The 11,554-nt window shown below is 44.2% G+C and overlaps 3 protein-coding genes across 3 annotated transcripts; all 3 read right to left on the reverse strand.

Moving 5' to 3' along the window:
* Nucleotides 1–1,656: 1,656 nt before the first annotated feature.
* foxc1a (forkhead box C1a) lies at nucleotides 1,657–3,883 on the reverse strand. Its single transcript, XM_061296111.1, has one exon. The coding sequence runs from the start codon at nucleotides 3,660–3,662 to the stop codon at nucleotides 2,181–2,183; it is 1,482 nt and encodes a 493-aa protein (XP_061152095.1). The 5' UTR covers nucleotides 3,663–3,883; the 3' UTR covers nucleotides 1,657–2,180.
* A 2,514-nt stretch (nucleotides 3,884–6,397) lies between these two features.
* Nucleotides 6,398–8,980, reverse strand: foxf2a (forkhead box F2a). The gene is made up of 2 exons (XM_061296160.1): nucleotides 7,841–8,980; nucleotides 6,398–6,973 (listed from the first exon to the last, which is right to left on the reverse strand). Exons 1-2 carry the CDS (start codon nucleotides 8,721–8,723, stop codon nucleotides 6,780–6,782), a joined length of 1,077 nt encoding a protein of 358 aa, XP_061152144.1. The 5' UTR covers nucleotides 8,724–8,980; the 3' UTR covers nucleotides 6,398–6,779.
* A 1,078-nt stretch (nucleotides 8,981–10,058) lies between these two features.
* On the reverse strand, nucleotides 10,059–11,308 carry LOC133166051 (forkhead box protein Q1-like). Its single transcript, XM_061296033.1, has one exon. It carries the CDS (start codon nucleotides 11,198–11,200, stop codon nucleotides 10,469–10,471), a length of 732 nt encoding a protein of 243 aa, XP_061152017.1. The 5' UTR covers nucleotides 11,201–11,308; the 3' UTR covers nucleotides 10,059–10,468.
* Nucleotides 11,309–11,554: the final 246 nt, after the last annotated feature.

Here is an 11,554-nt window from a genome sequence, read left to right on the forward strand (position 1 = left end):
AAAATACGGCATTCATCACATATTGGGTTTTTTAATGCAATAATTCGTTAGACCACTAACATTTTTTTAGTTCCAGATACCAAATAAAACATTCGAATTAGATGTATTTTGTTTCTTATTGCACATAATATAATTATATTATGTCAGCTTTTTACCTTTCTCAATGAATGATTTTGTCATTTCTAATACCTGATTACTGTACCACGTCATATATTTCAAAACAAAAGAAATATTTTTAAACGCCTTACCTGTATTTTATTTTCTATTTCTAATTCCCACACGCATTTCTTAAAAGTTTATAAAAAAAAAAAAAAAGATTTAAAAAAAAAGAGGCTTTTGTCTTCTCGTTGCAGTGTGAGAAATCGGTGCCTTTTCCGGAATGTGGCGGAACATTAAGGGAGGGGGGGGTCGGGGGGAAAATGGGGTCCACAGATGCCTCGGACCCCCCTAAGATGGACAAACTGTGGACCTCCATTTAAATGGATGCCGTCAGCGAAAGCCCATGTGTTTGAGGCGAGGTCTGCACGCAAGCAAGCATTGTCAAAGTCTTTTCTTTTTGGGGGTCCTGCCGTCACGCTCATCTTTGAGCCCCACACAGTCTCGTGCATGAAAAACGATTCCAGCACGCTGATTGGATTTTGATTCCTTCCTGACCTGGAAGTGTTCCGTGAGCGCGTGCCATCAATCTTTGGACGAACACGACGCTTGTTGTTTGGTAGTTGGGGGGGGGGGGGGGGGGGGGGGGGGCAAACGTGCGATGGCGTCTTGATTGCAATTGTTCATTTGGCACCTTTTTTTAATTTATTTTTTATGTGTTGCTTTGATTGATCCTTTCCTGTCATTAAGAATTCAAGTGCGCATGCATGGTTGTTGTGATAACTAAACAATGACGCGATTAAGCGTTTGGGTCATGTGAAGTTTGCCTAAAAGGACAAAAAGAAATATTTCAATTATAATTTCATCTTTAGAAAAAAAAATTGGAATTATCACAAAAATCTAATGAATTTTCCCCCGAAAACGCGCTTATTATTAATATTGAGCCTATTCGTATTGTTATAAGTAGTATATTGGTCAAAACGATGTCAACGCGCATTTTGCCGCACTAGCAAGCATCTATTAAACGCTTCTTAAAAAAACTGCATCCTACATTCAATTTGATTGATATTTTATTTGTCACTATTACCACATTTGTGAAACTGTTGTTAAATCATTATACTGTTAAAAAAAGAATAAAGAAAAGCGTCTTTTTACAACTGTTTTGAGCTTTTTGTGATCAATCTGTCTCATATTAGAAAGCAACTAATAAATCCTTCTTTTTTTTTTAAAGCAGCCTTTTACTGCTCTTTTTAAGCGATTGTGTATCAAAATGTGACATTTTCCACATGGTGCCAGCCGGCATTAGTTGTCACACAAAACGTCTTTTATTCATTAATGGATAAAGATACGAAATGTGCCGTTATTTTTTTCACATGGACTTATTTTTTTGCACGATTAAATATTAATGCATTATAATTTTCATTTCTATTTTGATCTCTACTTAATAGAATATTGTGGAAGGGGGGGGGGGGGTTGAGGTCATAAATCTGTGCCGCTATCGGTAAAATATCACCAGTCTTGTATTGAAAGCGTGTAAGAAAACAGTCTTTTAAGAACGTCTTAAATTCACATAAAATGACCGTTTATTAAACAAACAAGCAAAATCCTTCCCAAAAAATAAAATAAAAATACTTATCAACATGTGAAGAATCTTTCAAATAGTATACGGCAATATACACGTTCCTTCAGTCACTTTTATAATGGAACACTTTTTTTTTTTTTTTTTTCGCTTAAGTCAGTTTAGGAAACACTGTCGTGTGTGTGTGTGTGCGAGTGTGAGGGGGATGTTAGTGTGTGCGTGTGTGTGCGCGCGTGTGTGTGCGTGTGTTTGGTCCATAATATCCTGGCTACAGTTTGGAAATAAATTACTATATGCAAGTTACACGTTCATTGAAAAAGAAGACATTTTTACCGTAAAAAGCACAAAAAAATAGAGACTTACGTGTTATTTGTGGTAACACTGTTTAGAAACATCAAGTCTTTTTGTTTGTGTTCTTTCTCATATTAGTCCATTTTTTTGTGAGGATGAATCGGGTAGGGATTTAGGGGACTGGACCGCGGAGGTTGTTTTTATACCTACAGTATCAGAACTTGCTGCAGTCATATACAAAAGCTCCCGAAGTGCGATAGATGGACTGGCTGGGCGGGAAGGACATCTGGCAGCTGTTATTCCCGTTCACCGGCGAGTTATTCAAGCCGATTCGCTGCGACTCGAACATTTCGCGCACCGAATGAAAATTCTGCTGCTGCGCCGCAGCGGCGGCCGCCGCCGGGTAGGCGGCGCCCAAGTGGCCCAGGTCCCCAGCCTGGTTGAGGTACCATGAGGTCAGCCTGCCCTGGTGGGCGTGCGGGTGGCCCTCCTGGCCCGAGTTGAGGCCGCCGTGGCCCAGGGAGGACGAGGTGGTGGTGACCGAGTAGTCTGGGAGCGTCTCGTCCTGCACGGTGGTGCTGGGGGCGGCCAGGTGGCTCGCCCGCTCCCCGGCGTACAAGCTCATTGCCTGCATGTTGCAATGGTAGGTGGCGTTGGAGGTAGTGGAGATGGAGTTCTGGTTGCACGGGGAGCTGTACGCCGAGGTCTGACTCGGCGAGTAGCTGAGCGACAACGACGGGGCGATACCTGTCCTTGAGGGGGGAAGCTCTGTTCCCCCTTGCGGGGACCCCCGGAGGGAGGTCATGATATTGTCCACGCTGAAGCCCTGCGCCGAAGCCTGGCCGTGGTGTTGGTGTTGATGGTGGTGGTGTTGCTGCTGCTGCTGCTGCTGCTCCGCGGTCTCCAGGCCCACCATGGAGCGGTTGGACGGGATGCTGCTGTGCGGGCTCCCGCTGGACATGCTGCTGCTGTCCGGGCTCTCGATTTTGGGCACGGCGCTCAAAGACGGCGAGTTGGCCTGTGGGGGTGTCACGGTGCCGTTCTCCGTTTTAATATCCTGGATTCGGACTGGTTGCGTGCCGGCCTGCTCCTGGTCCCGGGATTGCGGTTGCTGCTGCTGCTGCTGTCGGGGCGGCGCGTCCTTCTGTAGCCGGTCCTCCTTCTCCTTGAGCACGTCCTTCTTCTTGAAGCGCCGTCGCCTGCGCAAGAAGCTGCCGTTCTCGAACATGTTGTACGAGTCCGGATCCAGGGTCCAGTAACTGCCCTTTCCGGGTTTCTTGTCGTCGCGTGGCACTTTGACGAAACACTCGTTGAGGGACAAATTGTGGCGGATGCTGTTCTGCCAGCCTTGCTTGTTGTCTCGGTAGAAAGGGAACCGCTCCATGATGAACTGGTAAATCCCGTTCAGGGTCACCTTCTTGTCGGGTGAGTTCTGGATGGCCATGGTGATGAGCGCGATGTAGCTGTACGGAGGTTTCACCATATCCTTGGGCTGAGGCTGAGGAGTGTACGGTCCGTACGCGCGCGCCATGCCGGCCGGGTACTGATCGTGCGCGGCGTGGGTGTACATGTTCATGGGCGCAGGCATGCCCGTGTATCCCCCGCCGGCCGCGGCTCGGTAGTAGCCCGGGTCGCCGCTGATGTACGGCACGACGCCCAGCGAGTTCGGGCTTGAGACGGAGTAGCGCGCCTGCATGGCTTCGGCTCCTCCAGAAAAAGTTGGATTCCTGTGCGCCAAAAAACCGATCACGGCTCCCTTTTTAACAATAAAACAAATGTAAAGGGGGAAAAAGAAACGTTTGGGTAATTTTTAAACCGTCCCCATCGCAGAGCGTTTGGAAAAGTTCTGGACTTTGGACATCTGTCACCACGCAGAACTTTTGCGCAGTTAAATTCTTTCCTCCTTTTTGCTGCCAGTGAAGCTCCTCCTCGCTCAGGGCCACCGGCGTCCAATAGGAAGTTTTGTAGGGGCTCACCGGGGGGAGAGGGGAGGGGGGGGGCACGTCAGGCCCACGTCGAGTCACAACAACCCGATGAGGGAAGAGTGAGTTATCCTCCAAATGCGTAAATATCACCCAAATATGTCATATTGTCAACACATTTCATTTGGTTGTCGCTCTAATTTCTTTTTCGTTTTTTTAGAAAAGCAGATGGCTGCTGTTGGAAAGGAAACATCAAAATCTGGATTGGGTTCATTAATGGACAAAATGAAAAAGAAAATTGGGGAATTCAGGTGCGAAGATTTCCTCAGGGTTGCAGGCCCAGAGCCAAATGGCGTTTGGTCGTCTCAATTTGAGTCCAATGATCAATTGGGGGGCTTCTCTTATTCAGCACAACACAATTTGATGCTTTAGAGAAAATCCTCCCCGGTCAAGGTTTGCAATGTAGGGTAAAATAATAGAAAGAAAGAAAAATGACAAGAGTGCGCCCATCAAACGGGCTTCCAATGCACAGCGTGAAATTATTCATTTTGAACGCCCGGCGAGGCAAAGTTACGCTCGTGATATGAGTGTGTAAGTCTTCGCACGTCGTCTTAATTAAAATGTCCGTGCAGTGCTCGGGCGGTTTCTCCTTACATGGACCCGGGCATGAACTTTTTCCACCGCCTCGGGGCTGTTTGCACGCGCAGCCCACGATGGGCCTTCTCCTTAATACCAGCGCCTGCCCACCCAGGCCCTCTTAAATCCCACGCAATTGCAGCTATTCAGCTTAGTTAACCTTTTTTGTTGTTTGTAATGGATATATAAATAGGAATCATTTGAAATAGAACATGCGCAGGCTGTGCGTAAATGGGTACATATTCCGTCACAATTCAAGTGAGGACAATTTATTATTCACATTTATTTAATAAATAAATATTGATTTAATAAATAAATGTACACACACACACACACACTATGGATTTTCTTTTAACAGGAATTGAATGTGGCAATACTTTGGGTTGGCATACTCAGGGTGTGAGGAGTACAATCTTAAATTCAGTGTATTCAATTGAAAAAGAATAGGCAAGTGGAGGTTAAGTCATGGATTTGATTGTGGCTCTCTCTAGCGGACAGCAAGGGAGAAGCTGAACAAAATCTACACGGGCCAGGAATTCGGCGGTATTTGGGGGGGGGGGGGGGGTAGATTGGGTGTGACTTGTCGGGTCGTGGTAGGTGACACATAAGAATGTTTATTTGTAAACTGTATTTTAATGTTGGTCATTGAAGTGGTACTTGGGGTCGTTTTTAGGTGGTGGTGTAATATTTAAAAAAGAAGAACCACTATTTTATTTTATTTTTTTTACAAAACACCCATGAATCTTTTCTATCATTGCAGATTGAAACTTGATAGGGATTAAAGATATTTTAAAAAATAACATGTAAATGTGCTAATATGAACAATGCGTCCTATCTTTTCACTGACTAAATCATCAACTCGACTTTTACGCACTTATAAGACGCTGCTGCCACCTAGTGGGCAGCTAGACTATTACTACAGTGTGTTAAACGTCAAGGGAGGAAGATGGGAGGCTTTCTCCAAGAAGTGACCCGGCAGCAAACGGAAAGTTCTGGCATGGTCTTACCTTCTGATTGATGTCTCATCCATCCAGAATGTGACACAGTGAGCTCACGAAGCAAGTTTGAAAAAGCTCCAATGTCAGTCAGTCCTTGAAAGGCTCCTGGATGGAATGGATATCTGTCGTTAAAAAACAACATGGAGACAATTATGTAGACAATATGTGCCCTTTATATAAAAACAAAAAAACCAAAAGAACAGTTCAATTTTAATAATACTGAAAAAAAAAGTATGTAAGCTAATTGATTTTGTGTGGCCCAAAAAGGCATGAACAAAAATGATGCTGGCGTTTATAAAAACAAGTCATAAAGACAACCCAAATCATTTCGAAAGAAGTTACCACCATTAATGTGACCCGTACAACTCTATTGAGAAAAAATCTTCACGAGAGGGCAAGTGAAAATAAACTGAGATGGTGTTGCACAAGTGTGCACACCCTAATAATACTGTACTCTGTTCGGAAATAACCAATCAGATTGAAACTCATGAAAAGGGCCCGTGTTTTGTGATTGCTTACACGAGAGAAGCACTAGAGGGTAGCAGAGGAACAAAACTCAGAGGGGCAGCAAAGTCCAGGACGGTGACTTGGAGTATTTTGATTCGAAACTTGGACTTAAAAATCATTTATATTCTGCTTACAACTCTAAAAAGGTAACCTACCCATAAGAAATAAGAAAATAAAGATATCTTAAAAATACATCATGTGCCGTAGATTGTTGTGTGTCATTTTGTTCACGTTTAACAAGTGAAAACTATCAGACCACAACCAATCACACAAGCAGGCTGCAGAATTGTATCGTACTAGTTATCTGAAAATAAATTCCAACCCGATACATTTTTAGAGTTTGACTACTAATAATGGAAACAAACAGATTAGATAATACATTCCTTTATTGGTCATTTCCGGCATTATTAAGTGCAATGAATATACAAGTGCATCTGAATAAATGATGTACTATTAAAGTTAATTACTTTCACGAGTTCAATTCAAAGTAAACGTAATTTATGATACAGATTCATCCCTCAAATAGCAATTTTTCATAATTTACTACCTAATATCCTTATCAAAAATCATTTTCAATTTCCTGAGATGATGGATTTGGCGTTTTAGTTCAAATTATACAAAGCAAAATCATGAACAAGTTTTCACGTTTGGAATCGAACGACTGAAATAAATGACATTCCCCACGATGTTGACAATGCTGCACCTCTTTTATTTTTATTTTTTATGTCCAGTATTTGATTTGGTCCCTCTTCACATGACACAAGGCTTCACGTCCTGATAGGCGCTCTGGTGATGGTGCAGCTGATGAGGATGAGAATGGTGATGATGATGATAATAAGACGCTCCAGTGCCCGGATGCAGAGGGGACATCCCGTTGAGGCTTAAAACCAGATCCTTCCTCTCGCACATTGCACTAGAGTGGCTGGAGTACCGAGAGAGTCCAGCTGCAAACACCACAAAGCAAAATTAATCGCAAGAAATTCATGTTCATTATTGGGATCACATAAACCGTGATGTTATATTTATAAAATGTAGATTTAGTGCTCTGTACTGTCGCGGTATAGGATTTGAATGTCATCATTTTAAGATTATATTTTGTTGGATATGAACATGGTGTCAATTTATTTCTTATATAAAATAAATAAACTTATAAATAAAATTATCAAATAAATTTAAATGCGACACTGCATCTAGAAATTGCGTCATGTTCGATGTCCGTTTTGAGAATGTTGTTGGGATATGTTATGGACATTTATATGCTGCTGTTTATCATACATATATGTGTGAATTATATGAATTAATATCTACGTCACTTATTTATGCCTGGTGTCAATTTAAATGTGCTTTACATTTATTTTGATTAAATGCAAACGGTTATAAGAATTAAATTAGATGGAAAAAATGACTGAAGGTAAAATGTATTTCTATTTGCTTTCTAAAATTGCGAACGCTTGCAAACAAATTTTAGTTCTTCAAGACGAAGGTAAAAACAACTAATGCTGAATTGATTTCCATTAGGCCTAATTATATTCAAAGCGCAAAGAAATCGCAACAATAACCTACAAATAATTTCCCAACTATTTTATCCCAAATCTCTCTCAAATTGCTTCGTGCAAAAATAACCCAAGTTCGGTCAGAAATTGGAGCTACACGCTACTTATTGGGTCCATCTGACCCAATTTGGGTTGTTAGAGTACAAAACAAAAAATGGGTCAAATTTATCCATGTAGCGGGTCAGTTCTTTTTTTTTTTTTTTTTAAACATTTTTGTGCGGTATGTAATAATACAATGACGCATAAAACAAGAGTTACCTGGAATGTCGGCAGAATCTCGTCCGTTATGATGCAGATAACTTTGATCCAGAGAGTAAGAGGCCATCCCGTGCGCGTGCAAACCACCGTGCGCACCGGTGCCGTTACTGGAAGCCTGCTGTTTAAGATACGGTACCGCAGATGAGCTCCAGTGGGGGATCGCGTTGCCGTAAGGGCTCTGACAGTCCAGGGAAGCCACCACGGCTGGAGAGGACTGCAGCGAGCTGCCGCCGCTGTCCGGGCAGATGGAGTAGTCCGCGCTCGGGGTCGCGGACATGTATGACGAGCCAGAGCCGGCGGACACATGATGCCCCCCTGGCACCCCATCGAAGCCCCCATGAGGCATGGAGTTGAAGTCTAAATTGTAGCCGTTGTGGCACATTAAGGGCCCCGACGCGGCCTGGAAATCGAACCCGATGCCATTCATCATCCTGTACGTGGGCTTTAACGTTTGGCATTTCCTACGGAAGCCGCGAGGTCTGCGTCGGAAGGAGCCTTCCTCGAACATGAACTCACTGCCCGGGTCGATGGTCCAGTAGTGGCCCTTGCCGGGTCTGCCGAGGCCTTTGGGCAGCTTGATGAAGCATTCGTTGAGCGACAGGTTGTGTCGGACAGAGTTCTTCCATCCCTGGTAGGAGCCTCGGAAAAAAGTGAAGCGCGCCTGCAGGAACTGGTAGATCTCGCTCAGGGTGAGCCGCTTGCTGGGCGAGCTCTGGATGGCCATGACGATGAGGGCGATGTACGAGTAGGGGGGCTTCTCCGGGCGCCTCAAACCCGAGTTGCCGCGCTTGACTTTGCCCGATGCGTCGTGCGTGCTCGACGCGGGGATGGAGCGCACCACGCTTGAGTCCAAATGGCCGTGTAGGGGACTCTTGGTCGTCATCGTAATTTTTTATATATTTTTTTCCTAATCACCCACCGTTAGTTAAAAGCATTGAAAAACGCCGTCAGCCTCGCCTCTTCTTCCTCGCCTCGGTCCATTGCAAAGACCAGCAAAGCCCCTGGACTTTGCTCCAACACCCAGGCGACCACCTAGCTATCACTTCTCCAAATCTGCCTCTGCCCCTCTAACCCTTCGTAAGCCCTCCAAGAAATCCTCTGGAACTCAGCTCCCTCCCATCTGGACAAAATCCAGACTAGAAGCCGGACACTGTGGAGTGGAAGACAACCCCACGAACCCTCCCTCCCTGCCCCAACATAAACACTCCCCTCTATGAAGCCCCTTCATTTTTAAGTGCACGCTAAATGATGACAAACAATTTTAAACAAGATTCTCTGACTTCGCATGTGAGCTTTGTCATGCAATGAGACGTGCAGCCCCCAGTAGTGCTGCTCATCTACTCAGTGTTTTGGACTAATTAGAAAGCGTTTCCCATCACAAAAATAAAAAATATATATTTTTAATTATCAGCACAAAAGGCCCGCCTTCAAAAAAGACAATTCAAAAACGGCAGAAAATGAACAGTAAACCAACTCAAGTGCAAGAACTCATTTACTGCATTCCCCCCACGAACTCATTCATAATTATAACAATTAAAGTCCCGCAAGTCATTCAAATTCTTACATGTCACCCCAAATCTGAAAAAAAAAAAAAAAATCAGCCTATTCACGATAGAGGGCAGACCTGGTAAGGACAAGTCTAAGTGCAACTCAGCCCTATCTGCCATCTAGTTGTGAATAGTCCAATGTCTTGGGTTTGTAACTTATGCACTAGGGCCGTCGAGTGCAATTAAGTGTTGCGCAATGTTATCATAGAAACAAATAAAACAAACAACTTGTCATTATGTCAAAACGATTGTAATGAAGAAAGAGTTATTACATGCTATTATATTGGTTTATAATATATCATTTACAGCCCACACACAGACATTAGCTTTGGGATCGGTTTGACCCTGTTCACTGTTAATGTCGGCATAAATATTTTCTTGCTCTATTTTTTGACTCTCTTAATGAGTGGGGCCACTCGGGATTTACCCATTCATAAAACGTTCGTACGTTTTCAATCTTGTGCACTTTTCCCATTAATCTCACCCCGGGGGCTTTTTTAAGCTGTATAAAATATTGATATTTCGTTTTGGGAGATATTGAGGACCCGTTCGACATTTTTATTATTTTATTTTAAAACAGCTTTAGGGCCCTATAATCTAGTAATGCAACAACCACTGATAGTTCATATACGTTCCCCCGAATGAAGAATTGATCAATAAATCACCACACAGATTTTTTTCATTTTTATTTCAAAGATATAAATTGTAACAAATGCTCAACTTCGACCAAATATTAAACTAGCAACAACATAAACAGGTTAGGACATAAACCCCCCAAAAAATTAAATAGAATCTGTCAGATATTCAACTAATGTTTGGTCAAATTGCATTTTCACAACAATTACAACAAATTTCTTTCTCTCGTCGTCATGATAGGCAAAACAAATTTTGTGCTTTTCCACTAGATGGCAGAGAGCACAGGTTAACCTGTGCATTCACCTGTTGCCAGTCATACAACATAATTTGAGCTCTGCTAAACAAACTAAAATAAATAAATACGCGAGGACATAAGACATCTTCCTTATTCAGTTGATACTTTTTTCCCCCCTGTGCTTAGTCAACTTTGGGAAACACTGCAAAGTCACAAAGTCTGAAAGCGATGCCCGCAGCTTGGCGCATGCGCAAATCCAAGGTCCATATGACCACTCTGGTGAAGGTAAAGCGGCGATGCAGGTGGATTGAAAGGCGGCGTCATGACGACGGCGTAGCCTTCGACGTGGTTCGAGACTCGTCTGAACGGTTTGCTGAGGATGCTGTCTATCGTGAAGGAACTTGTGAACTTTTCGGGGGTGCTCGGCGACGCGTCCTCGGAGCTCCTCTGCTCCTCCACCGCCTTGTGTTTGCTGAGATGGATGCTGATGCGCTTTCGCCTCCGCCTGAACACGCCGTCGGCGAACGCGTACTCGCTGTGCGGGTTGAGCATCCAGAAGTTGTCCTTCCCCCACGGTCGGGACGGGTCCCGGAGCACCTTGTGGAAGCAGTCGTTGAGCGACAGGTTGTGGCGCACAGAGTTCCTCCAGCCCGTGTAGCTCCCGCGGAAGAAGGGGAACTTATTCATGAGATACTCGTTGATTTCGGCCAAGGTGAGGCGTCCGTGTGGCGAGTCCCGGATGGCCATGGCGATGAGGGCGATGTAGGAGAACGGTGGTTTGGGTCTGCGTGTGTACGGCTTGGATTTGCCGGCGTGAGGGCTGTGCGCCGCGCAGTCTCCATCCGAGCATAACTCTTCACACTCTCTCGGTCCTGCCGGCCTGGTGGTGGTGTCGTCAAAGTTCATGTTGTGGTGGTTCCCGTACAAAACCCCAAGCTTCATGTTCTTTTCCTTCTCGGTGTTTAAGTGAAATCCCCGTGCGTAAAAGTGCGCAAATTGCTTCCAGTGGTTGTACCTGTGCGATGCCTGTGCTCACCTCCAACCTGTTTGAGCAACACTTTATAGTTTACCTCCGCGACAACCCCAAAGGGGCGGGGCTTGTGATTCCTTCAAGAGAAGTTTCCCATCCTTTGACTCAAGGTACAAAGAAGAAAATCTCACGGAAGAATAACAAAACAATGTGACAAATGCACAGGTTAATTATGTCCCGTCTAGCTTCAAGTGAAAGAACATTACATTTACCTGTCACTGAAGTAGATGAACATGACTTGTAGGCAATACATTATCTTCAGACCA

This window comes from Syngnathus typhle, linkage group LG13, assembly GCF_033458585.1.
Source record: "Syngnathus typhle isolate RoL2023-S1 ecotype Sweden linkage group LG13, RoL_Styp_1.0, whole genome shotgun sequence".
NCBI lineage: Eukaryota > Metazoa > Chordata > Actinopteri > Syngnathiformes > Syngnathidae > Syngnathus > Syngnathus typhle.